Source organism: Centrocercus urophasianus, unplaced genomic scaffold, assembly GCF_019232065.1.
Source record: "Centrocercus urophasianus isolate 14NV4802_14NV808 unplaced genomic scaffold, USGS_Curo_1.0 seq_13, whole genome shotgun sequence".
Lineage (NCBI taxonomy): Eukaryota > Metazoa > Chordata > Aves > Galliformes > Phasianidae > Centrocercus > Centrocercus urophasianus.
Genome location: NW_024884475.1, coordinates 39766287 through 39793983, shown reverse-complemented (window position 1 = coordinate 39793983; position 27697 = coordinate 39766287). Strand labels below are relative to the sequence as shown.

The following is a 27697-nucleotide window of genomic DNA, read 5'->3' as shown; positions in this document are numbered from 1 at the left end:
CAAATAATCCAGGACCCTTTTCGGCAGCGTATGTTTTACAGTTCAGGCTGTAGGAAGTTTGTTTTGCAATTAAACTGCAGAGTAATAATGCATGATTTACATGTTTTGCAGCTGTTGACTTCTTCAACCAGATCAATATGCTCTATGGAACCATTACAGACTTCTGCACAGAGGAGAGTTGTCCCGTGATGTCTGCTGGCCCGAAGTAAGATCACTTTTACTCATTGTTCAGTGTGCAATTCTTGAGATGATTTTGCATTCGAAAGAGTCTGGCTCAGCTGAGTGCCAGAAAAACGATAACCTTTGTGAGTAGAAGGGATGTCGTCTTTTGTTATGTGTGGAGAGAAAAAGCTTGACCCTTTGTAAGGGACTAGGGAATTGAAAGTTTTTTATAGTAATTGTTTTATTTAGCCTGGGAAATAGCCTGACCATCAGAACTGCATTCTCTTTTTGTTCTGAAATGTTAACGAGTCCTTCTTAATTTAAGACTGGATGCTTTCATCTGCAAGCATTCAACTAGGAATAAGCAAAATCTTTCTTTGAGGTGTTTGACTAGGTACTGTTGAAAGAGACTTGGCATCAGGTTTGAGTAGTCTGAGTAAGAATTCCCTGCCCTTTCACTCAGTGAAGTTTCACTTCCTTGATTGTTGCCTATGCTTTCGCCTTCGTGCAGGCATCCAGCATTGTGTTTTTCTTTGCTCTTCAGCTTCCTAGTGTTTTTCGGAGAGAATACCTGAATTTGTAAGCAAGTAGAGATGGGAAAGCAATGCTTCCTTTTTACATTAAAATCTTAAATAAGCAACAAAGAAAAACAGTTCTCCACCTTTTCCTGCTTTCTAAGGATGTATGTTGTTACTGTCTGAAGGCAGCAAGGTGGGGAGCTGAGGGCAAGGAAAAGAGAGCTGCTGGGGGGCAGAGCTGCTGAAAATGGGAGGGTATGAACTCTGCAAGGTGAAAACAGCCAGACCAAGGAAACGTTTGGTGCTGTGTTCTTAAACTAATGATGGCTGCTGCAGAACGCCAGAAGCAGTGTGGGCAGGCAGATGTGCTGCTGCAAAATAGGGAAGGGGGTGAAAATGCAAAAGAAAGAAGTTTACTATTATACAAATGAACTTTGGAATGAGCTTGTGCAATGACATAGCCCATTGTCTGTTTTATGCTTCAGCATGCAGAACAGGCTCTTGGTTATTAAATGAGAACATGAAAATATTTGTTTGCTTTATTGTTTGACTGATGAGAAGCAGTTACATGGGATGGAGGTTAATTAGTGCTTAGCTTTCTGACTGCCAGTCTAAACAATTTATTTCTCCAAAGAGACTGACAGCCATTGACAGAAACTTATGTAGTGCTCGAGCAGGTATGAAGCAAGCTAGAAAAGAGACGCTAGAGGCTAGGAAATACATTCTGCCAAGTTTTTAATCAGATGGGACTTATCTGTAGGATTTTTAAAGCATTCCCCAAAGTCTGCAGCCCTACTTGTGTGCAGGAATGGATTTTGCAAAAGAGTGTCCAAAGTGTTCATGTGGTGGAGGGGACTTAGGCCAGGCAGTCACGGAACAGAGATAGGTGAGGCTGCAGTGATTGGCAGTGGAGTGAGCACTATGCTTTTGGTCTGAATGAGCATGGCCACTCTTTAGGTTAAAGGTGATCTGCAGAATTTTGATTATGGAGGCGGTAGTAGAAACCACGTTACCATAACAGCACTGATATTTACAGTTTGTTTGTTTGTTTGTTTTTTCCTGTTTCTTATCTCTATTTCATATTATCTTCTGGCTCAAGACATTGAGTTTTATGAGGTCCTTAATGCTGCTAGGCTGAAGATTGCTGACTGCTTACAGCCACAGCTGAGCTGCCACCATTACTGTGCACTCGTCTATTTCAGATGGAAGAGCATGGGTTAGCTGAACAAATTCCGTAAAGTCGCTTGAAACAGGTTAGGCAGCAGTAGTGTGGGGAGAACTAAAAGCACCAAGCACTCTGACTTTACAGTCTTAAATTTCCTGTTATTTATTTATTTGTTTTCTCTGCAGGTTAAGTCCTGTATGTCACTTACAAGCTGGTATAATTGCATCCACACACAAACCTTTCTGTTTAATTACTTTGAGTTTGGAGTACATTGGTATTTTACAGACTCAGGGCTACATATTCCCAGTGGAAATGCTGACATGAGGCATTATCTGCCATGGGGTCCCTTAAATTTCTTTAGGACTTCTCTTTGTTGGAAAGATTGCTGAATTAATGTTTAACGGAGTTAATAAAGGATTGACATAAAGATCAAAAAGAGATCTCTTGTGCCTGCTGCACAAGTCATTGTCTAATTGTTTGAGAAAATTGTTTGATTTGTTCCAAAATGCATGGTTTCTCATGATAATGTTCCACTCTTTTCACATTTGCAAGACCAAACACTTTCTACCCGAGTGAACTGAAGTCGATTATCATTTCTTACTATCCTTATATCGCCATCAATGCAATAAGCATGATAAATATGTTAAGAACTTGCATAAAAGTAATGTATGTACTGAGCACTGTGGTGCAAGGGTATTTATTTCCCTCCATAGTAAATTGTAGAAGCAAGGGGGAAGGACACGGTTGGTGCATTTTTCAAAGCAGGATTTCTGGACAGAGGCTCTGAAATCCACGTTTAGGCTTTTGATTGAGATAGTTAAGCTCACTCTTAGTGATGGTGAGAGCCTGTTGATTGTCATGAGGTTTGTAGGTTCCCAGTGCTTCTAAGCTTGGATTTCAAATAACACTCTGGACAGCTTCTCTTAAATCCCCCATGGTTACAATGTACCATCTTCAAATGTTGATGTGCTGTCTTCTGCCCAGTGCATCCTTACCAATAAGTAAAGAAATAACCAATGAATCAAGTCAGTGAAATACCCCACATCTCCCAGCAGTGTTACTCCTTTTGCCTTTTCTTGACGCTCTGTGCCTTTTGACTTGGTGAAGGTTACACGCCCGCTGTGTGCAGGGAGCTTGTATTCACTGTTGTCAGGGTATGTCTTTGGTGTTTCTTAAGAGCTGTATTACTTTAAAGGTAATTCTGTGGCACTTCTCCCTCTAAAAAATGCAAGGAGAGCAGGCTTCTAAGGGATCTGGAATATTTGGATGAGAGCTAGCATTTAGCTTAGGTTTTCTCTTGTTGTTCTACTTTCTCTGTACGAATCTGGCACCTTAGCTAAAGTGTTGGTATTTGTCCTGGGTTATTAATACTTAAATCTTTGTACTGAGTTAATGCTAGGTGGTGAGGAATACTATTTTTTTTTTCTTATTCTTTTTAACTTAATTTTTTTTCATGCTAGAAATGCTGTGTCTGTTCAGTGTGTATGGAATTTTCTCATGTATTTTGAGACATGATTTAAAAATGCCTTCAGACCTTCTGATTTCTTACCATTAGAAAAATAAGACCTGTTAATACAATTGTTAGCAGCACACTCACAATTGTGAAATTTGTGTATAGTGAAAATGTTTCTTCAGTTATTGTTCTAACAAAACCAGATTTGTTAAAATTTCAAGACAAATCAATCAGATATGGTTAAGTCCTGCATAAAATGATGTGAATAGTCTTCAAAATAGAAGATCTTTCCCATACCCCCATTCCCTGATACTAAGAGCACATAGTCAGGTAGAGTTCAGATAGCAGTGTTTGTAGCCCAAACACTGTGGTAGGGCACAGCTGTACTGAAATATAACAGTTGAGCATGTTATCCTCCATGTAAAGTACTGACCAGAAATAGCATCTCTTTGAAATCTTTTAAAAAGAGCTGGGACAGATCTTCTATCTGGTGTATGTGTTTGCTGTAAAAGCATGAGTGACCTGACGGTACCGCCCTTGTCATTGACTTTTTATTAGTAAAAAAATGGGAGGCGCAGCCATCCTGACCCACTGTGCATTTATTCCTTTGGGAGGATTTCAGAGCTCCAGAGCTCAGCAGTCCCTTTTGTTTCAGGCTGGGCTTGCTGGCTGGCTGACTGAGCAGGGCTGCCTGGCCTAAAGCAGATGTGGGTTAAAAAAAACCACAATCAAACCTGCTCAGAAGTTACAGTTTGGCAGGGGATATTAAGACCTGCACATTGGTACTTGGCAAGAAATAGGAAGGAATGCTGTGGTTCACTTGAAAGCTGATATTGTCAGACTATGAGCATCAAATATAGTTGGTTCTTCCTTTTTCCAGCTATGTTTTCCCAAGATAAGCTGTCTTCTCCTATGTCTGGACTTGTGTGGACTACACTCCCCTAGTCACTCAAAAAATCTTTTCCATTCTAATTTTATGAGGACTTGTTTATATCTGTTTGTGCATGCAAATTCCTCCTGTTTAATAGTTTTCCATGGCTTTTATAATGCCACGGGTTCAATTAGTACCTGTAAAATGAATGAAGCTGGAATCTACTCATTAAATAAGCTACGTGTCAGCATTATTAGCCTTACAAATAGAGGAAAAATAAGAAGAGTACACTTTTTATTGCTCCATGATGACGCCAGTGTTTTGTAAAGGCGTGATGCCACCTTATTTACAGATAGGAAAAACTAAGCTAAAACACATCCTGAAACTACCCAGTGAATTGGTGGTGTATCTGGATACCAAGACTTTTGGAATCTAGTTTGTGTGCTGCATGGTAATGCTAAGCTATTAGGTGCTGCCTAAGGACAACTACTTAATCTAGAAGCTTCCTCGAGACTGTTTACTAAAGTGCACCTTATACTTGCTTTGAGTTCTTAAATAGTGTTACTTGGCATTAATTTACATCTGAATCTCTTCCTAGTCTCTTAATGCAATCATAATTTAGGAACACTGGCAAGAGCCAACGTAGTTTGGTTGTCAGGCAAAACCTGTAAGCCTAATTTCAAGTGGAGAATTTAATGCAGTTGTCTGATATTTAATTTCAACAAGTTACAGTCCTTTTTTTTTTTTTTTTTTCCTTTAAAAACAAACAAACAAAAGCAACCCAAACTGCTTTAAAGAAAGGAAAAGTAGCTGTTGCCTTTTCTAGCAGAAGTGCCCTGTGTGCAATTTAGAGGTTTACTTCTTACAGCAGCTTTTTGATGTACAGACATGCTTTAACCATAGGTTGACATGTTTTTGGCAGGAGTGTGGGATGAATGTGTTGTGCCTGTGAAAAAGGAAGTTTTTGGAAGCCTTCACAGGCTATGGTGGCTTGCTAAAGAAGGATTGCAGGTTGGGTCTGGAGCAGCTGCAGATTACATTGGCAGCTTTTGGACCTTAGCTTCAAGGAAGGGCTGTGGGAGGGTGTTGGTATGGGGAGTGGTGCAGGAAGAGCGTCTTCCCAGGCTGTGTTAGGAATGATTCACGTGTATTAAGAAATGTCTTCTTGTTGCTGTCCCAACCCAGGTACGAGTACCATTGGGCAGATGGGACAAACATAAAGAAACCAATTAAGTGCTCTGCGCCAAAGTACATTGATTACCTGATGACTTGGGTCCAGGATCAGCTGGATGATGAAACGCTATTTCCTTCTAAAATAGGTAAACAAGTAACATTGAACAATGTATTTGGATTATGGTTGTACAGAAATATTCAAGTCTTGTAGCATTGAAACGTATCCTACGTGACTCTTCTTGAGTAGGACAGCTGTGAGGGTAACATTATGTTATACTGCTTGTGGTATTAGTGGTAATAGGAGGATGGTTGGACTAGATGATCTTGTAGGTCCTTCCCAACCTTGTGATTCTATGTTTGGAAAGGTGCTCTTATCTGTTAAGGTAGAACTAATGTGTGCATGATCTCTAGCCCATGTGTTAATATTTTTAATAAACAGCTAGCCAACTCTGATGCAGGAAGTATTGTTTCTACTTAACTGTCATTTCTTTTTTTTTAAATATTAGAAAAGTGGTTTGTTTCTTTAAAAATAAGTAGGAGGGTCTCTATATCTTATAGCCGGTAGACTGCTGCAAACTAGCAGATCTTCAATGAAGGAAGGATGCTTAGTCTATCATTGGGAACTTCTCTTAGCCATTACCTCTAAAGAAGCTGGATTGCATTTTTGATCCGAAGTGCATGATTTTATTTTCTTTTGAAATGAAGATGGGAGATATATATTTAAGAGTGTTTTTTTCAGAAAAAGAGGTGGAAAATAATGAACAACCACTGATTCTGACATGACAACAAGAAGAAAATCTTGTTGGAGGCATGAAGGACTGTTTGTTCTAGGCTCCTAACTGGCAGTTTTCCAGTACAGTGGTGCTCATAGGCTTATGATCCATTGTGGAGAAAGGGAGGGAGATCTCTTAATTGCTTGTATTTTGTTAATAGTTTCTGAGGCATTTAACACATTTCAATAAGCTTATTCAGTGAAACAGGACCACCTGTCAGAATCAAGTAGCATTTGTTTTTGCTTACAGTAGACAGATGTGCAAAGAAAGATGGTTAGTTTGGGAAGAAATGACAGAAATCTAAACACTCCCTGTTCCGTAGATGTGAGCACAGTATCTTCTCTTCCTGTGCCAGTTATTTTAGTGTTTCAGCGTAAAGTTCAGAGCTGGGTTATAAATCTGCTACTAAAAGGTATTATATTGAATACTTACAGTTTGTTTTAAAGTGGTGCTTAAAAAACGACATCAGGTCTTGATCTTTCTCTGCAGCTTATATTTCTGTGAAGACTTTTTTTTAATGGTATGTATTTTTGAAATGCAATGATGTGAAAAGGGACTTAAAGGCTGCAGTGGATAAGCAATTAAAAATGAACTTTCCATGTGATGCTGTGGCCAATGTTGGAAATGTGATGTGTATGTATAAGCAGGACAAGCTTTAATAGAGCATGGAAATTGTATTTTCAGTATTTGAAAGCATTTTTGAGATCATGATTAACCACCAGCATACAGCTTTGGCTTCTGGCCTTCACACAGGACTTCACAAATTGGAAAGACTCCAGAAGAACTAAGCTGACTGGCAAATCTGTTACGTGATGAGAAGTTAGTCAGGCTTAATCTACTTAGGTGGTTGATAAATGTCTTTTTTTAGTATGTGAATGTGTTGGCTGAATAGGTTATTGCTCCCAGTGACTTGTACACTGATGAAGAGCTACTGTTGAAGCTGATTTTACATGTCCTATGTCATTTTCACTGAAATGACTGAAAAGAGCTTGTGTCAGAATTACTCAGCAATAGGAAAGAAAGCAGTAGCTTCAGGCTAGGAGGTGGTAATGGGGATGGTAAGGAGATGGAAATGGTCTCTTCATGAGGCACATAAGAGAGCATTTTATGAATGTTCCAATATGTGTTCAATATTAGTACAGCTTCTGTTCATGAAGCTGCAAGAGAGCATTTTTTCTTACTTCGCTCTAGCAAAGAGAACTGAAAAACAACAAACTGCTAATACTAAAAGGGAGTTTCGGCTACCTACACAAAGTCATCTGGTGTCACTTAAAGGTGTCCTGTGTTATCTCTGACACTTGCATAGGGCCTTCAGTGAGACTCAGAGCCTGCAGGAGACTTCCACTTATCTGCATTGGCAGTCAGAGGCCAGCAGGTACTAAGAGGGCTTATGTGTTTGTACTATATGCCTCTGTTTAAGCACCTGAATCCATCCACACAGCAAGGAGATGCTCAGTCCGAGAAAGTTCTCCAAGGAACTATCCTGATACGTGAGAAGATGTAGTATCTGGAAGCTGTAGCTAGGTGGGTTCAGTGTAGAAATGTAGTCCAGTTTGTTTTGTATGAGTTCATAAGCCACTGGATCACAAGTGGGAGAGAAATATCATCTCCCTGTGGTCTTCTAACGAACTTGTCATTGTGTGTCAGTCCAAGCACATCATGTAGTTTACAGACAGAATTGCTGAGTGAAATGTAACACTCTGTGAAAGATTCAGTTGGAGCCAAGAAATCAGGTTGGGTTATAGCGGCTTTCAAAATAAATGAACATGGCATAGGCATTTAAAAGTAACTCATCTGTTTCCTTATTTCTAGGTGTACCGTTCCCAAAGAATTTCATGTCAGTGGCAAAGACGATTTTAAAGCGCCTCTTCCGAGTTTATGCTCACATTTATCACCAGCACTTTGATCCAGTGATTCAGCTACAGGAGGAAGCACATCTTAACACATCCTTCAAGCACTTTATATTTTTTGTTCAGGTAAGCGTGGCAGGAACATTATAGTCACAGTTATAATAAAACGGAAAAATAATTTGCCAAAGTAACACTCATTCTTTTTCTTAACAGCTGGTATGTTTATAGAGTAGATACCTGTAAGGCTCTAAATGTCTCATTATATTTGTATGTATATTTACTGCTGGAAGTATTCGAGGAATTGAAAGGTTTTCAGTGAAGTGTTCATTTGCTACCAAAGTGAATACCATAAAGTATTCACTATCAAATAATTAAGTAGAACGATAATTCCTTATAGAAGAAAGAGGGAGGACAGTCTTTGAAACTATTGATTGAAGACTGAAGAGAGCATTCTTGCTACAAAATTACATTTTTCTCCATTTGTTGGTTGCTCAGCCAAGGGCAGCTTCTTAGCATGTTTGCTCCGCTTAAATGGGGTAAAAGAAAAAGCTTTAGGCAGTTAAACCGTGCTATGGAGATAATAACAAGTAGACAGAAGATGCTGCAGTGGCAAGGCCTGATCATGAAGAGCCTGTGAAATGAATTCTGTCTGGATCACACTTCTTTCTTGAGCTACACAATTAAAACTGTATGTTTGTCTTTTTCCTCAACCCTATTACAGGAATTCAACCTTATTGACAGAAGAGAGCTTGCACCACTTCAAGAACTGATTGAAAAACTCACCTCTAAGGACAGATAAAAGGAAGAGGATTTTTTAAGTCACTTGTTTCTTTAAGCAAGCGTGTGGTATATGTTTGGTTTGTTTTTTTTTTTTTTTTTGCTGTTGTTCATTTGTTTTTTAAAAACAAAAGGAAAACCTGTGCTGTTATTCCTAACAGCCAAGATCTACTCTCTGTGCTTTTATTAGGGGAAATCTTTTGTCTGTTAGTGACATGCAGTAAATAGCTTTTTTTTTTATAGTTATTCATTGTGGAATTTTAGCAGGTGCTGAGTGTTTGTAAAGGGAACATGCTTGGCTGGGGGTTTGACTCTGCTGGTGGATGGGTTCTGTATTGTGTCAATGGTAGCCCATTCTAATGAAGTCCCTGGAAGACTTCCTTATATTCTCTAAGTGCCTTGGCAGACTCACTTCTGAGGTGCAAAGCACATACAATACTGAACATTGCTGGAAACAGAAAATATGAGCTAACATCCAGGATACTTACTGATACTTGTTTTAGGAAAAAAAAAAAAAAATATATATATATATATATACATATATATATAAATACTTACAGTAAAAAAAGCCATAACTTACTTAAATCGATGATCTCCAGCTTTTAATACAAATATTTGTCTTATTTTTTTAGAGAGATTAATATAGATTTTTTCAAAACTAGATATTTCTTATAACAAAAAGTGACAATGAAGTTCTAGTCACCAAATCAGAATGAAGAAAGTGGTGTCAAAATTATAGAGAACCTGTGGTTAGCAAATAGTTAATGTCTGTTGCACTGGTTTTTGCTTTTCATAGTTGCTCTTATGTTTTGAACATGTGAATAAAATAGCACCTCAAGTCAGGCACCTCCATTCGATTTCCAAGTATTTGCCAAATGAATTGTCAGTTTGCACAGCTACAGTTAGGGAAGGTAGTTACTATCAAAAGTACACTGGAGTAGTACTAAGAAAACTCTGCTTTGAAAAATAACTCATGAGGTGATGTTCCTAAGTTAGAAATAAAAAGCCCAGCTCTGTGAAGGAACTCTGATGATCAGTGTTTTCTACAGTAGGGAATTTATCTTGAAGGGAAAATAATTTTGTGGATCATTTAGGATTAAGTTTAGCACAGTGGTATTCTTCCTCACTTAAAATTGTTACTTGTCTCCAAAGAACTACGGAATTTTGGAGAAGTAATTGGAACATATCAGTGGTTTATGATTTGGCAAGTGCATCTTTCATTCCTGAGAGAACAGAACCAAAATGTCTCCTTCCCTCACCTGTGTTAGTCTCTCTGCCTTCCTGTCCTTCTGTTGTCTCAAACCAGACACAAGAATGACTTGTGGCAAGTTAACTTCTGGAATGATCCACAGACAGTGGCTTTGAAATCTTTGCTGCAACTACATCAGTGTCTGGTTTCGCATTGCCCAGATGTCTGTTGTTCATTTACAGGCCTTGTCAAAGCTGTTGTATTTGGGATACAAAGAAATCTGCATTAGGTTCTGCAGTATGCTATCCCATGATATCACTAGTTGCCAAATATAATGCACTAGATGATTAACACTGCCAGGCTTGGCTAGATTGAGACTGCTACAGCACCTTTTCTGGACCTTGGTAATGTGAATGCATCAATTGAGCTGTGTATATGACCCAAGTAACTCTTAAAACTAAAAAATGTACAGCTGAAGCCAAGCTGTATGGTGTATGGCAGAGAAGTTGCGCATATGCTTTGGGTACCTCTGCTAGACTGAAAACACAAGCCTGCAAAATATATAAGTGGCCATTAATATAGCCAGCTAAGAAATATTTAAGCACAATAACAAATATATGTTCATTTTAGTGACTAGAATCATTATTTTTAAGTTTAAATAATATATTTCAGAATCATCTATAACTTATTATAAGAACAATGTTATTCTTCAATGGAGTTGAATTTCCTAGTCAGAATGAAAATCAGTTTAAACTTCTGTAACTTCTGTCTCTTTTTTTTTTTTTCTTTCCCTTCTCACCCAGCTTAAGAACAGTTAAGACGACCTAGTCTGAAATAGAGAATGGCCTTGTGTGCTCATTTCACAGCTTTTCATTTAGTAATGAAAACAAGCTGTCTTCTTGAAGAGTGGTGAAGAGTAGTCATGCAGTAGTGTTCATGTGAGTTTAGGTTTGGTTACAGTATATGTTAGGTACAGTAACTGCTTGCAAATAGCTGCAGTTTAGCCTATGTAATTCAGATAGTACTTGGCTTCATTAGAAGCTTCATTGAAGTTCAAAAAACATAGAATATATTTTGGCACCTCTGCAGGACAAGATCATTGTCCAGTAGAAGCTGCTTGTAAGTTAAAGACACAAGAAAATTGTATTTACTCTGTTTCAGCTTCTTAAGTCACACAGGATGAAGATATTTTCCTAATTGTGTGACTGTCAAAGGAAATTGCATGATTTTTCTTTATGCTGAGAGTTGGCATTGGATTGGATTGATCACAGTCCACACTGGAAGAATAAGGTGGGTCAGGCTGTTGATGCAAAGAGAGTTTTCCCTCAAATATTTTGACAAATTCCAAGTTTGAAAAGAGTAAGGTGTTACCCCTTCTCAGCCAGTGACAATTTTGACTCTCCCATGTGTACACATATACCTGGGAGATAAAGAAGAGAGGTGCCTAGGATCTGATAACTCTTCAGCAAGTTGGGTGATAGAAAAAGAACTGTGGGGGTACAAGACAACTGAAGGCAAAAGCAAACAAGAGGTACGAACACCATTTCCTTTTACTTGGGCAAGCCGCTTACAGCTGCAATATTCACCTCAATGCTTTTGTCAGATTTGCTGTTCATAAGACATACTGATCGGGTAGACAGCCCCATGAAATTTTGTTGGCCAGTAGAAGACTCAGTTGGTGGTCTAACATCTAAATGCTGCTGTCAGGAGATGAACAACATGCTGCTAAGAAAGAAGGAGCTCCCGTGAGCAAGAAATCTCCCATGTGTTGGAAAGTTGCAGGAAGAGTCCTTTGCCCATTTATTACTTTTTTTTTTTTTTTTTTTTTTGGTGCTGTGTGGCAGCTGGGAATGCGATACTTAGGGGGACGGTGTGTGTCATTCATGACATCTTTTCAGCTGCAAGCTTGTTTGTAACTGAGTAAGATAGTGGCATCTAATTGGGATGTGACCGTGAGCCTGACTGGGGAGCTGTAGCTAGCTCTGGGTGGAGGACTGGAGGGCTCTGTTAGCTCGGGAATGAATAACACAAAAGACTGACATCATTGCAATTATGGAGGTGGAGAGCATCCTCCTGACAATGTAAAAGCAGCTTAGCTCCTAAATTTAAAGTGTGCTTTTTTTAAATGGACTTCAGTCACGCAGGAAGCTGAATTCAGAACATCTTGCACACGCAGCCTTTTATGCATACTTCTATCTGAGAAGTGTTTAATGACTGAAACTTTCAAGCTTGAGAGGGAGATCGGCATCCAGCTACAGAAGCGTGAAGGGTGCTGCAGATGCAGTTTGATAGTAAAAGTTTGATAAAATTGCCAATGAAAACTCTTTGCTGAGTTGATTCAGTGCTGCTCATAGGCTGCATGTGTGCATTCTCTGAGCTGATAACGCTTCTTGGAGCCTTTCAGCCAGCGCCAGAGCCCTTGTTATCACATTGCAGTGAGACCGGAGAGTGGTACAAGTCTGCACCAAGGTGTTAAACAAGAGACATTCTCCATCAGATTTAAAGCTGTCTTACCAGTTTCTGTGTTGAAAAAAGAATACTTAGAAGTGAGGATTTGCTGTGATTGATGCCACTGCAATTGCTCACCTAATTTTCCACTCAGGAGCATTTTTTTTCTTCCTTTTTTTTTTTTTTTTCTTTTTTTAAAGCTTCCAATTCTATAAATTCAGAGGCTTCTGCTGCAGTTCACTGAATAAGAATTTGAATGTATTATAAAAAGTATTAGTCTTAAAGGGATGGTGTATCTTTTTGTATTTAGTATCTGCCAGTAAAAGCAGTTTTACAGAACAGTTTCTAGGTGTGTAATAAAAGCTTGGAGATCTTGATTTGTCTGACAGCAGTATGAACACGCTGTTTAATTATACAACGCTTGAAAACAACATTAATGATATGTGTGCAGTATTTGGGATTCAGCATCCCTATGCTGTTTATATTTGCAGCTTTTATTTTTATTTTTGTTTTGTTTTCTTCAAAAAGTTGTGGGACCAGAAGTTCATGTGTGTTTACACTTTTGATGTAAGGGCACATCAAAATGCTACGCAAAAGTCATGTTTTACAAGCTGAATCTGAATAGATTGAATGTGTTTATAAAACAGTGCATTGTTTGGGGGAGGACACCTCACTCCCAAATAAAACCCAGAGAAATGAACCCTGAAGAAAATCTGCTGCTTTAGGCCCATGTTACAGGTGGATTCTGTTACGTGTCACGAGCGCTTTGAAACAAAACCTCCCTGCTTCATTGTCACTGGGAGCAGAAGGTGTTGATGGGCTGCCAGTGCTTGCCGAGGCCTTCCAGTCAGTGATGTCCTTAAACTCTGTTTGGGGTGTTTGTCAGCTACCAGCATGCTGAACATGTCAGTGATTCTGATGGTAACTTCAGGAGGTCATCTACCTCTAGACAGGATGGGACAAACTGTGAAGTTGATCACATTCGGTCACTGTTGCCAATGTTGACGCCGTTGAGATGGTGTTGGGTATGTTGTGCTTGTGTCTTTTACATTCAAGTCAGAGATGCAAGCTGATTTTTAATTGCAATTTTAAAAATGCCACATTTTGCTGTTGCAGGTAGCTGAGAGGAGAAAACAGGTTTCAAAGGGCTGACAGCCCGTCTGCAAGTACTAGTTTTCTTTAACTGCTTACTATGCAATGTGGAGCTTTGAATTTTAGCTTTTACTTCCAGATAGAAAGGAGCGCTGTCCTTATTCAGTATATAGGACTGAGCGCTCCAGTCTCCCTGATGCTCCTTTAACAGGTAAAGGATACCTATTTGCTGCTATGGACTTTATGTACCTTTGAGATTGTTCCTTTCTGTTTCTCACCTCCCTGTTCTCTTGAACCACGTGACATAATTTTATTCCGAACACATATGTTTTTGGGTAACTCTTTTTCTTACCAGCCTCTCTCCCCTTCCTACCTGCCAGAGTGCTCTATGGCTGTCTATAACCCCCTTTTTAGTTGAACTGTTTTAAAAAGTGCAGTGTGAATGCAGACTCCTTGCTTTTCTTTCACTGAGAATCACTTCACTCTGAATCTTGTTTCCTTTCATTGCTATTTGATTTTTCCTTTACTAGTGCGCTAGTGAAGCCACGAGCAGTTTGATGATTGCCTGCCCTCTTTTCCTGGATGTCTTACCTCGCAATAAGAGACTAACATTTGTCGGTGTAAGTGCTGAACCTTCGCACTGTCCTGCTTTTCTTTCTGCTTCCTTATAGCCAGGTTAAGATTGCAGTCTAGGTGAACATCGGATTGCTTTTGCTTTAGAAACAAATTCCCTGAATCGTTCCTAGAGTATTTTTAGGGGAAATTAATTCTTATAGCCACTAAACTAAGCTCGTTATTTTGTAAGCTGCCAGCTTCTGCCGCCGTCTGAGCAGCGCCGCCCGGCTCGGCGTCCCTCTGCGTGGGGAGAGGGGAATGCGGGAAGAGTGAGGTTTCAACAGAAGGCCATTTCTGAAGGAGAAAAACAAAATAGCGCAGAAGCAACGCTAACGCAGCCTCCTCGTTTACAGTCTTTCAACGTCCGGGAGCAAAGACGGTGCAAAATGGGGGATGTGAGGGCAGAGCCCTTACTGTCCGCTCGCTGTGCCGATGTTCCGTTCCCAGGCACCGCTCGGCATTTCGGTGTTAAGCGAGAACGGCTTGCGATGTACAGTAACAACAACGGAATGTCTGAAGATCCGCACCGTGTCCGAGAGTTGTAAATAATGTATACAGATAGTAGTACGTGACGGGACAAAATATTTAAATTCTAGGTTTTTTCAACAAGAGCTGAAGGCTGTTTATAAGAGACAATAAATAGCTGTGTTTGACCACGCCTCCCCTCGGCCTCTCCTTCTCTCGCGGCCCACGCCTCCTCCCTCTCCCTTCGCCGCGGGCCGCGAAGCGCCGGGCCGAGCCGCGTCCGCCCGCTCCCCGTGGCCCTCGCGGCCGCTCGTAGGCGCTGCCGTGACGTCACGGACCCTCAGCGGCGGGGCCGAGCGGGCGCGCGGCAAATTCGAACGCGGGCGCGGGCCGGGCGCGAGCGCGGCGGCGGAAGGGGCGACGGTTATTTCCGTTGCGTCCGTTAGCGGCTGGAGCGAGCGCGGCGCGCGCCTCTGCACTCGGCTCCATGGCGACTCCCCCCAAGCGCGGGCGGCTGGAGGGCAGGGTTAAGAAGATCGCCGTCGAGGGCAACATCGGTGAGTCGGGGCCGGGGGGCGCGGGGAGGCGGCGGCCCCTGGAGGGGCTCCTCCCGCCGACGCGGCGCCTCTGCGGCGTTTGCGCGACTGCCGGCCGGGATTTACCCGTAGGAGAGGTTCACTGTCAGGCCGGGAGATGTGAGCCGCGTGAGTGAGCGGCATCGCGGGAGCGCGGCGGGAAATAAGGCGGGAAACGCAAGGCTGCCGCCCTAATTGTTATAGGGGGGCGGAGAGACCGAGGGATTGTGCGCCGGCTGTGGGCGGCAGGGAGGGCAGCCTCCCGGCTCCGAGCATCTCCACCGACAGCTCCCGGAGCCTTTCTTCAGCGGGCGGAGGGCTAACCGCGTCTGTGCTGCATCTCCCGTTTGGAAAGGTGCCCTTCTGCTTTGTTTGGGGGGGGGCTTAAAATACCGCCTACAGCATCTTCTGGCCTGGGAGCAGACCGCCGAGGGAATGTAGCTTTCTAGATCACGCCAAGGTCTCGCTAGGGCACGGCTTAGAGGGGAAATATCGGTGGTAGGTGGACGATTGGACTAGATGGAGGTTTTCCAGCCTTGGTGGCTCTGCGTTCTGTGATCATAGACTCATAGGGCCATAAAATGGCTTAGTTTGGAAGGGACCTAAGAGCCCACCCAGTTCCAGCTCCCAGCTGTGGATCAGGCTCACTTGTGCCCCATCCTGCCCGGCCCTGAGTGCCTCCAGGGATGGGGCACCCGCAGCCTCCCTGGGCTGTGCAGTGCTTTGCTGCCCTCTGAGTAAAGAGTTTCTTCTGCATATCTAATCCAAAGGCCGTCTTAAAAAGTTTAAAGCCATTCCTCCGTGTCCTATCGCTGGCTGCCCATGTAAAAGGCTTTTTTCCCTCTTCTTTTGTAAGCTCCCTAAGCAATTAATATACCGGTCATTACCTATTTGATACAGCTGCTAAAAAAATTAAAAAAAAAAAAAAGAAAAAGAAAAGAAAAGGGAAAAAGTTTCAATTCCTTGATGATTTGTGATGGTCTCTGAATCATGCTTATTATGAAGTGAAATGTAAATGTGTGGGTGTGAGACACTCATTTATGGTACCTGGAAATAGTTGTCTAGTTGCTAAAGGATAATCATATCAATATTTCCTGATGCTATTCTTGTGGAATGCTTTTTTCTACAGCTGCTGGAAAATCAACATTTGTAAATATTCTCAAACAGGCTGATGAGGGATGGGAAGTTGTTCCTGAGCCTGTAGCTAGATGGTGCAACGTTCAACAAAACTCTGAAGAGGATTATGAGGTATGGTAAAAGTGTGAAGTGAAACTTTCTCTTAAAAGCCAGTTTAACGTTCTTCTAACATCAAACATAGTGATATTCCAAAAGAATGGGAATTTTGGAAAGCATGTGTAGTAACATCTTCATGGATTATTTTTGTATTGTCTGGGTTATCTTTGTAGTTCTCCATGTTGATTTAGGTGAGTTAGGGTTTTGATCTTCAGTTGGTTCATTGTTAGATCTTCTACTTCAGCTGATATATTGTGAGATAAATGACATGCAGCATTAGGTGATAAAAGCCTATTATCTTTTACATGCAAAAGCAAGGGATAAAAAAAATTATGTAGGAGGTACCTTTAGCATCTGTGAACAAACCAGGTAAGAACAAGTCCAGAAGATATCCTTGAAAACACCTAGGAAATAATGTTTGGGTTTTTTTTTTCTTTGGTCAAGAAGTAGAATATATTTTGGTTAATTAAATGTAGCCTTTTAATGAAGGCCTGTTGTTTCATACTTCCCCTATATTCTTTCAGAGTTAAACATTTTCTTTTGTTTGTTCTTGTTCAGTAAAGTGAATCCAAAACCAAAACATTCATTTAAGAACTAAGCCAGCAAGCTTCTGTAATAGGTTGGATTCTCAAGTGTGTTATATTTTCTTCATTGCCCTCAGCCAGCAGTTAAGAACCTGCACCAACCAGTAGCGCTCTATTAGGGAAGCAGAAGAGTGAGTAGGAGGAATCAAAGCAAGTGAACTCATGGGTCAGGATAAAGACCCCTTAATAATATAATTTGGCTGGTTTAAAGAAACACTGCACTATATATATGACTTCTAAAATTAGTAGGATATACTTTTAAATACTTAAAGAAGAAAAAAAAAAGAAGAAGGTGTGTTAAGCTGTTTGTGCATACATCTGTAGGTAGCTTTTGGTCTTGCGTGTTGTCAGTAGTTTGTAACGTTCTCCTCACTAATTCGTGCAATAGCAGCTGTATAACACAATGGTACAGCTGTCATGCAGTACACAGTCATGCAGTAGCAGAACTACACAGTGCTGAACACCAGTTACGCTCCTAGGAAGACAAATGTCTGGTAGGAACAATAGGCTTTTTTTGGTGCTTTTTGTTGTTTTCTTCCTCCTTTTTCCTTTACTTATCTGAAAATAATAATCAGTGTTTAGCGATCTTGGTTATTTCTCTTTAAACAGTTTCATATCAAAAAGTATATTTTCACTTCTCTCTCTTTATTAAAGTTTGTTGTCCTTTCATTGTTCTCAGAAAAACTCCAAGCTGGCAAGTTCATCTTTGCAGTGTTTTTTTAAGAAAGGTATTTTATTGATTTTGTAATTGTTAGTTCTTAAGAAAGCTACATTGAAACTCAAAGTACAGATTACTTAATTCTGCACTTTCAAATATATATTTTCCAAGGACATTGAAATCTTTTCGAGAGTGTAGGTCTGTAAATTCTCACTGGCACAATTGACAGGTAAGGGCCTTGTGACTTGTGAAAGGATTCTGTAGCTACAGCTACTCTGGTTGGTTAGAGTGCAGGGACATATCATGGGTAGCAAAACCAGACCGTTGTCCTGAGCAGACTTCAGCCCCATGAAGATAGGTCGTCTTCTGGATTGAAAAGGACCACAATGATCATCTATTTTCAAACCCCCTGTTATGTGCAGGGATGCCAACCACCAGACCAGGCTGCCCAGAGCCACATCCAGCCTGGCCTTGAATGCCCAGGGGTGGGGCATTCCACAGCCTCCTTGGGCAACCTGTTCCAGTGCTTCACCACTCTTTGTGTAAGAAGTAGTGCTTGGGCAATTCAGGTAGTAGGATAGTCTGGGGGCTGCACTGCATAGGTAGCTCCTTTTGGAGGCTTAGAAAGTTTTAGTGCAGTTGATACTGATAGTGACTGTCACCTGGCCTCAGTGTCAGAGTGTAACGCTGGGCATGTTTAGTATACTTGGGTAGGTAAGTCACTGGAAATTAGAGAGGAGGATAAAGCCTGGAATTGTTGAATTTACCTGCTATCGCTTGAGATTTGACCTCTAACACCAAGTCCAAATATTTCAATATTTTCAAACGTCTAGAGATAATGTAACAAAAAAATTCAGTCAGAAGCAATTGTCTTTGATAGGCTGTGTTTTTTAGTAAAGCTGAAGTACACAGCTTATGGTTTTGATGAGCGAGTGGCTGCTGCAAGGTGTTTGAGTAGCATTCTGTGGGCTTTGCCCTGGAGTCTGTTCTAAACCTCCTAGGTAAGGTGGGAACATCTGAAAATTCTGCATCAGCAGCTGTTACCAATCATAACTGTAGTGTAATTACTGAACTGTAATACAAAGGAAAACAAAAAATAGCTCAGCTTCAAAATTATGCTTGTCAGAGTGAAAGCAACATGGATTTTTTCACAATGTTACTGACTTTTGTACTGGTATGTTGTTCTTAATTAAGTTTTTAAGTAGTGATCAAAGTGTTGGTGAGTTTTTTGTTGTGATTTCTTGTTCTTGAGCATTGTAACTCTGTAGTTTTCGTAGTGTTCAGTTGGATGCAGTAAGAGAAGTAACATTACTGCTACTTATGCACTGGGTATAAACAGGGCTGAAAGGTAAATGATGCAATTATAAACTTGGAATAGAGGCTGGCTGGATGGAGTTAGAGCTAGTAGAGCAGTTCTATTTTAGCTTAATATTGTACTTTCCCAACTTTGAAAGGGTCAATATATTTGTTCAAAAACAGGAACTGACTACATCTCAGAAGAGTGGTGGAAATGTGCTTCAGATGATGTATGAGAAACCAGAGAGGTGGTCTTTCACTTTCCAGATGTACGCGTGTCTCAGCAGGATTCGGGCTCAGCTCAAATCCATTGATGGCAAACTCAGAGAGGCAGAGAATCCTGTGGTGTTCTTTGAGCGATCTGTCTACAGTGACAGGTATGGTGGAGTTCAAGTCCTTTGAGTGAAGAGCAAAATCTTCCTAAATAAAACATAGAAATAAATAAGGAGTGCTTTTGTCATCACTTCCATCTTAATTTTGATGCAGATGAATATCAGTATTGGGATATCAATAAGCGGCATGTCAGCCATTCTCTCATTTGTTTGGACAGGGAGTAAATTTTACTTATATGAGGATTTATAACTTTGTTGCATAACCTTGATTAACTGTTTCTTATTCTTTCTGGGTAGGTTTTTATGGTTTCTGCATGCATGCTTCCTTTTAAAGAAAAAAAGAATAGGCATCAAGAGTAGCCAAGAGCAATTTCTTGGTATTTTTTTGTTCGCTCTTGTTTTCTCTTACACTTCATGAGGGAGGTCTGGCTGTTTCATATTGCTGTACCTCTCAGTTTCTTGTTTTAGAAGGCTAGATTTGATCACTGAACATTATCACAAAATCCTGAAGAGTTTACTGTGTTCTGATTTATTGTAAATAAATTACCGCAGTGTTTCAGTGGCTTGTAAATTGTTCCTAAGCTGCAGATATTACTGCTCTTTATGGACACTGCTGTGGGCAACTACAAGGGATAGAGTTGAAGGACAAAGAAAACAGCTTTGCATTTCCAGTCCAAATGTGCATGAAAGTGAGGAAGTTACAGTGTTCAGCTTAACTAATTACCGTCCTGTACATCAGGCAAAGTGATAACTGTATTTAAGCTTAGTTCTGTTTATCTTTTCACAGATATATCTTTGCAGCTAATTTGTATGAGTCTGACTGTATGAATGAAACTGAGTGGACTATTTACCAAGACTGGCATGACTGGATGAATAAGCAGTTTGGTCAAAGCCTAGCACTGGATGGGATTATTTATCTCAGAGCTACTCCTGAGGTAAGGAATAAGAATTTATGACTGCAAAGATAATAAGAGTACGCCTTCTATTCCTTGCCAGAAAAATGGTCTTTGTGTGTATTTCCATAGTATTTTCTTTTCTGTAAAGTGCAAATTTTAACTGTGATTCTAGGACTTTTTAAAGTGACTGAAGAATAATATGCTTTGTAAGCAGTACTGGTAAGGTCACAGTTGTGTGTTATTGAATCTTGCTGTATCTTTGTTTAGGGATTGCTTTTGGTGTCTAAGACAAGGAAACAGTTGAGAAGTTCACCTTGAAATTTTGTTTTCTTTTGAAATCCTGAGCCTGCCCTTAAATTTCACTGTAAGAATCCTAATGACGAGAGTTCAGTTTCCAGGAAACTACTACACTTGGACTTATAATAGTTAAATTATTTCTAATATGGTCTGAAAATACTTAGAATGTTCTTAGGAGCCTGGGTATTTGTAAATAAAATATGATGGTTTTATATATTATATATATAAATTTATTTATTTATATATATATATATATAAAATTTTTTTTATAATTATAAAAGTAGGATGTTTACATGATAAACAAACTAGAAAGTACTCTTGGTAATAAAAGAGGTGAAAAGTTAGCACAAAATTAGCTCCAGGAACTTCATTGCGACAGAATAATTAGTAGTCAGTGCCCCAGCAAATGTGGGTTGAGTGTTTGTGAAGCCCTCCTAGCAGGAGTAATGGAGCTAAGCTAGATGAGTGCGTGTGCTTGATGTGCTGCTTCAGTGCAATGCTTTGGTGTTTGGGCGTCTGATGTGTTTTAAAATAAGTTAACGTAAGCAGTGCAGTTCCTGAGTATGAAACTTGCTCAAGAGGAGGAAAAAAAAAAGTGTTAGAAAAAGCAGGACTGAAACAAAGTATTGCATTCAAAAACTGAGTTCTTCAGAGGCAGAAATACGTAATGAGACTTTGAAGTGCCATTCTGTAATGCCTTTTTTTTAAGTTCTTTTTCCTTGCAATACTCTGGTCTCCTTCCTTCTTTTTATAAAAGCTAATTTGAGACATTCCTTACAGTGGAGAAATAACAGCAAACGTCTTATAGAACCATTATGTTTGGAAAGGCCAATAAGATCATGTAATCCAACCATCAACCCATCACCACCATCTGCTAAGTTGCAAAACTCAGTGCAACATCTTCCCTTTTCTTGAAAACCTCTGGGGACAGTCCTTCTCCTTGGGTCCTTTTGTTGGAATGTAGTCAGAGGGCTGGCTCAATCTGCTGAGCGTGGAGCAATGTCTCTGTGCTCCCAAGGTCAGCAGCAAGTTGAACGTTCATGTTCAGTACATTTAGCACCATAGGAAGGTTAGAAGAAGCAAAACAAAAAGCCTGGACTAGTGAACTGGACTTTCTCTGCATGTCTGCAAAAACAACCAATCTTTCTTTCTTTTTAATTTTGCGTTTAGAAATGCTTAAATAGGATTTACTTGCGTGGAAGAGATGAAGAGCAAGAAATTCCTATTGAATATCTGGAGAAGCTTCACTACAAACATGAAAGCTGGCTTCAGCATAAGACACTGCGGTAGGATTTGTTTAACAATTACTTTGGGATGGATAAGTAGTATTAAGGATGCTCCCTAATGCTTTTTCTACCAGTGAAACTTCAGCTTGTCCTTAGACACATAAGGTTAAACCCCAGGAATATTTCTATCTATACATCCTTAGTGGTATTGTTTTTATGGCATGTTTATTGCTAGGGCATGTAATATGCCTTCAGTTCTTTTCACACAGGGCTCTAAATAGCTGGTGATTCAGTTGAGTTCATTCTAATGTCTGATTTAATTGATCTGGAGGTGCTGGGGAAACAGCCTGTTCAGAGATCAATATTGTATTCTGGGAGCTACATTGTAAATATATTTTCTTACTATTCAGAATTAATAGTAATTCAAATGTGCAGCTCTTCTTCATGGGTTCTTAGCAATAAAAACTGGTGGAGTTGCAAAATGCGTATTTTTTTCTTCAGTAAATAATGTTTTCTGTGTTTCTGTTCCGATACAGAACAGATTTTGAATATCTACAAGAAATACCTATTTTAACATTAGATGTTAATGAAGATTTCAAAGGCAAGAAGGACAGATATGATCACATGACTGAAAAGGTAAAGTCTGATGAAACAGTAATTATTTACGTTAGTTGCAAAACTGTCAAAATGAATTTTGGGGAAAAAAAAATGCTGTCTGTTCAGTATGAAAGGAATCCAATTTGAGATTCCTGTTTGCCTGAAGAAGTTCTAATCTTTAGCTCAAAAAAGGTGTAATACAGAATGCATTTTAAAATAAGGCCATGCCATCAAGTGGTCTCCACATTTCAACAGCTCAGGTGTCTGATAGTTGAATCACTGTGGCAGTATTGGAGTAGTTGCAGTCAGTTTTATGGCCCTTAGCAATGGTAAGTGCATATTTTTCCATTCTTTGGCCATAAATTGTTTACTTCATGAGAAAAGCAGCTTTGTCCTTTGGTCTCAGTTTATCTAGTGTGAAGTAGAGCTGTTCACCTGGTTGAATTCAGACTTTGTTTGCTCTTTTAAAACTTGTTAACTGGTGGTATAACTGATCATCCCACTGTGGAGTTGATATTCTTACCACCTGCACTAGGCCGGGCTCAGACACCTAAGTAGGGATTTCAGAGTTTAGTCCAGTGTGGCTGTTAGGTTATTTTTAGTATTCCCCAGGCATTATCTCATAGCTGCTGTGCTCTTCATGAGGCTGGGTGCTTTGGCCTCTAATGTGTGCTTACGGGTCTTGGGTCCTCACTGGACATTTTGTGTTGCCTATTCTTCTCTGTTGAGGTGTTTGCTTTAAAGACCAGTCCTGAACCAGAGCCTACTGTGCAAATTATTTTGATAGGGTTTCTCATACAGTGCTACTGCAGTTATTTTCTACAGTAGAGAATGGCTATCATGTGATAGTCTTCTAGTTAGAGTACTGGGGCAGTTATATGTTCTGGATTTGACCTCTTTTTCTACCTCCTTGAGCCCTGAAGGAGGAAAAAAAATATTCACAATTGCAGAATGTGATCCAAGATCTGTTTCCATTTCACATCAGGAATTTGGATGAACTATTAGGACAAAATGTTTACAGATGTGTTCCTGATAGGAACGCTTCTGCCAATAGAATCATGCCATGTTCTCCAGTTAATTGTTGATTCCTTTCTGTGCAGTAGTCTTGTTTAAGCAGATGAGGGGGAAAATGCTTCTAGTTCTGGCTGTATTATAGTGTGATCCCTAGCATGTTTTGGAATCTCTTGAGAGATGGCATTTTCTCTAGCCACTTGGTTTCCTGCGTTCTCTAATGCCTCAGTTATTACATCTTTTAAAAAGGTTGTCTTGACTACACTGCCACCTCTTACGTTTATACTTTGCTACTGGAAGAAGGGTTGGCAGTTGCGCAGCAAAAAAGGCACACCTATGAGTGATAAGAGTGCTCTCAGTATGTTATCTTCCTGCAGCCTTTGGTAGCAACCTGAATTTAGGATGTTGTTTAAACTAAACTTGCAGGCATGATGCTAGCCTGCTGCTTGGCACTCTGCCTGCTTTGGATACAGTTCTCATGCAATTGTATGGATAGTGCTGTAGTGGATCTTGGTGGTCTGGATGGAATCCATAAACCTTTCAGTCGTGGTTCTGTATACCATGTTGCATGCCAGAATTTCAGTATTAATTTTTAGGTAACTGGCCATTTGATTTGTTCTCCATATGCAGGATGTTGAGTTTAACGTTAGCAGGAATATTTATGGTACTGTTCTACAGTATCAGCTCTTTTTGAAAGACTGATTTTGCTAGGTGTTGTTTTATTACTTATTTGCCAACCTCAAATTCTGAGGAATGTATTGTCTGGATGCACTTGGCTCTTCATTAAGAGCAGTGTTGTGATAGTGGGTGTGACTTGGTGTTTTTGAAATGACAGTGTTTTTGAACTGATCATTATCTTCTCTGTGGTTAGATTAGGCCAGCATTTAAGGTAATTCAGTTGTGATGAAGGGTTGTAGTTCAGGACAATGAGTGTCATTCCAATGCGTCGCTCTCCACACCTGCTAAATTACAGGCACGGTGGCCAAAGGAGTTTACAATGGACAAGAAATGTCATGGGAAACTCTAAGCTTATTTTTCTCAGCTTCTTCTCCTGTGTCCTGTGGTACAGCGTAAAGCAATGGAGAGGTAAATGTGGCTGCTGTGTATTTGTGTTGATGAATTCTTTTGTGTTTGACAATATGTTTCTTTTTGCAGGTGAAGGAATTTTTGAGCACATTATAATCCTCTTTGAAGCACAGACGGGGCCAAACTGTTCCAAACATCTGTGTGATCAAAGTCTGAAGTAAAACTTCTGCTTTTATATAATGCCTCTGGAGAGGCAGGACTCAACTCTTTTGAATTAGTTGAGAGAAACAAACAAACTTTGTGGATAGAGAAATTATTAAATAAATTAGTAGATCTATTCAATATTATGCCAAGTAGTACGGACAGATTGTGAACATATTAGAGTCCTGAGAGCTACTGGATATTCTGGCTGTTTATTAATCAGACCAATAAGTTCTTCTGGAGTATTTTACTGTATTCTTTTTTTTTAATTTATTTTGTGCCCAATAGTTATTTAGTTTTCAAGAATATAGTGGGGTTTTTTGGATCTCTTGTGAAGTATTTTAGTGGAGTTGACTTGTTTCTTATGTCTTATTTTCTGAGGAAGAAAACATAACAAAACGTCGCTGGTGAGGGAATTTTAATATAACCAGGAGTTTTATATTACAAGGTATATAAAAAGTCATCTAACAGTTTTGATAGGTGAAGTTTGCAGAATGCACTGAACTGAAACAAATCCAAATGTCTGGAATGCTGTAGATGTGGAATTTTTATTTTAATCTATGTTTTCATTTTGCACTGCAAGATAGGATATGAAGAGGCTTTCAGTTCTCTAGCATGTGTTGGTTTTTTTTTCCCCTCAACTCTTCATAATATAGAACTGGTTTTGGTTGTTGGTAAGTTCCTCTTTTCCTGTAGAGGAGTGTGGTTCTCATGCTGCAAATGAAAGAAGAAAATCTTGTGGATGGTGATCATCTCGAAATGAACTGTTTCTAAACGTTTGCTTAACCAATTTTTGAATGTCAGTGGCTTTCTGCTTCTTCATTTGTTTGCTGGCTGTTATACATAATACTGCAATTTTTGGTATAGGCGGTCCTTAGCCATCATCTTGTGGTAAGAAGGGGAGAACTTTGTGGAGTAACTGTTCTAGTGCATTTTGTTTCATTAACTGAGTCGTTTTTGTTTCAGATATAGAAAATATAAACTCTACAGGATGTGAATCTTTAGTGTCTTATGTGCTATTTTCTGCAGCTCTAGACACTTCTGAGTGATTGCACAGTTGGCTTTTGAATGCAATACGTTCATTGTATGTAAAGCATTTTATTGTCTGTTGTGACACCTGTGTAACTTCCTTATTTGTGAGGAGACTTCCTCGTTTGTCATTGGAATTGTGCTAGCGTTCTCCAGCTGTTGACTGAAAAATAAAAATGGTTGGAAAGACTTTTTTGACGTTTAATATTGTTAGCTCCCTGTCTCCTAAGGCAAATGGTGTAGGTTGTTGGTTTGTAATAGTAGTACCATGCATTAATTTGAGATGATGTATGCTTGGAGTGTTTGGAGTGTTTACTAATATTTCTGTTGCACTGTGACTGGCTTCAGGTTTTTTCTTGTGTGGGAATTAATGGCTATGGGATAGAGGTACAGGATTGTATGAAATGTATCATATGTGTATTTCCTGACTGGTGGGAGTGTTTTGTGTAATATGTTCCTGATAGCAGTGTATAGCAGCATTATGGTAGAAGTACTGTTTGTGACTTCCAGATTGTCTGCTAAAGAAGAAGGATTATTGGATTGAGGTGAGTGAAGACTCAGTTCAGATTTACTCGAAACACAACATTTTAAAGCATTCTTGGCAGCAGTCTAAATGGTAACAACTTATTTTGATTAACAGTGCAATTCTTCCTGCTGTTTCAGCTGTCAAATTCTTGGATTTAATTACAGGAATTGGAATGACAGTGCTCATTTAAGGGAGTAAACGAGTTTGAGTTCTTATAAAGACTTCTTTCAAACCCATCACAGAGTGCACACATGCTCTGTGGCAGCTTGTCTGCATCCCATTCCAGAACACTTTATGTAATCTCTCACTGCCAAGTTTGAGTTTGAAGGAGCAAAGTCATGACCAATTACTAGAATGTTTTTAATTACTGTGAACAAGATTTAAAGAAACAAACAAAAGAAACCCAGCAGCATTGAAGTGGATCGAAGTGTGAGAAGCTACAGTTATTTGTATGTAGGACAGATGCAGCATAAACAAAAGTGGCAGTGTGCGTACTCTGTTCTGTCTCTGCCTTGGCTTAAGCCTCACAGCTCTGACAGTAACTCAGATTTTTGAATTTGTTAGGTCTATTTTCTTTCCCTATACTTTAAGCCAGCCACAAAATAGAATTGATGTGTTATTTTTTTTGCCCGTTAGAGATAAGGAAGGTTATTGAACTGATATCTGCTGTTCGGCAATGGTGTTTTTTTCAGTGTTTGAGTACTCTCCCCCTTTCTTGTTCCCCTGGGTAAGAGATACTTTGATGGAGCTGTCTAAAAGTGCCTGCTTGTTTTAACCCAGTGTCCTTATGATTAGGAAACAAAATTGGTATGTAGGTTTTATGGTTTTTTCTCCAATTAAGATACAGATTCAAATGTTGATGGGTGGTGTTACAATTGCTGTGCAAGTACTTATGACTAATGAGCACAGTATTGCCTCGTATTTTGAGTCCTTGCAGTTGCTTTCTGTACAGTGGGGATTCTAACTTCTCTTAATATAAATGCTGCTTGTAGCAGCAGTCAGTTTTGTAGATAGAACTTAGTTAACTGGCACATTATTGTAAATTATAAATCAGTAGAAATAATTCTTTCTACTGATTTATAATTTACTTAAGCAGAACTCATCATAATGAAGTTGTATGTAGACTATGGTTAATGTTGAGATGATTATGTTATTTTTCCTGCAGTTAATAGCTCCAAAAATCTACTTGTGAAATGGAAATGAAGGTCTTTGCTATGAGCTATTAAACATAGACTGGGGAAGAATGTGTGTTGAAGTCGTGTATTATAGCTGGGACAGTGGAGAGCAGGGGAGTACACTTGCTATTTCCAGGTTATTTTAGCAAAGATAAGTAGAGAGACTCCAAAACTGTTTTTTCCAGCTCCCTTTTAGACTCTGCATGATCTAGAGTAAATCACTCTATGTTAGTCTTTTCATCGTTAAAATATTGATATCTCCTTATCCCTTCAAAAGGCTATGAGGATTAGTTAATATCGATGTGCTGTTTTGTAGGTCAGAAGTGCTCTATTAAGTAATCAAGAATGAATGTCAGCCTATTTTTTTTTTAGACTTTTCAGTGGGTTGTTTTGATTCCCTCAAAAAGGGGCCAGTGGCCGCAGTTCATGCGTGACCTGTAGAAATTGTATTAAGTAATGTAAAAGCCATCAGTGCAACATCTCC

The 27697-nt window shown here is 39.7% G+C and overlaps 2 protein-coding genes across 2 annotated transcripts in view; both read left to right on the top strand.

Moving 5' to 3' along the window:
• The window catches only part of MOB1B (MOB kinase activator 1B), a 38734-nt gene extending 23995 nt beyond the window's left edge, over nt 1-14739 (top strand). Inside the window, exons 3-6 of the mRNA XM_042811612.1 lie at nt 112-205; nt 5355-5488; nt 7928-8091; nt 8687-14739. Coding sequence (XP_042667546.1) covers nt 112-205; nt 5355-5488; nt 7928-8091; nt 8687-8764 — 470 coding nt within the window. The 3' untranslated portion in view covers nt 8765-14739. The remainder of the gene's footprint in view (nt 1-111; nt 206-5354; nt 5489-7927; nt 8092-8686) is intronic.
• Nucleotides 14740-15003: 264 nt separating this feature from the next.
• On the top strand, nt 15004-25701 carry DCK (deoxycytidine kinase). Its single transcript, XM_042811611.1, has 7 exons — nt 15004-15108; nt 16256-16374; nt 19081-19274; nt 20017-20164; nt 21593-21708; nt 22185-22284; nt 24412-25701. The coding sequence occupies exons 1-7, from the start codon at nt 15039-15041 to the stop codon at nt 24436-24438; spliced, it is 774 nt and encodes a 257-aa protein (XP_042667545.1). The 5' UTR covers nt 15004-15038; the 3' UTR covers nt 24439-25701.
• The last annotated feature ends 1996 nt before the right edge of the window (nt 25702-27697 follow it).

Bases quoted from the DNA above. Each gene is read 5' to 3' on its own strand.
- DCK (XM_042811611.1), top strand. From the start codon at position 15,039: ATGGCGACTCCCCCCAAGCGCGGGCGGCTGGAGGGCAGGGTTAAGAAG. The intron at 16,375-19,080 runs GTATGGTAAAAG...GTTCAAAAACAG, and splicing joins ACTCTGAAGAGGATTATGAG to GAACTGACTACATCTCAGAA. The intron at 20,165-21,592 runs GTAAGGAATAAG...TTTTGCGTTTAG, and splicing joins ATCTCAGAGCTACTCCTGAG to AAATGCTTAAATAGGATTTA.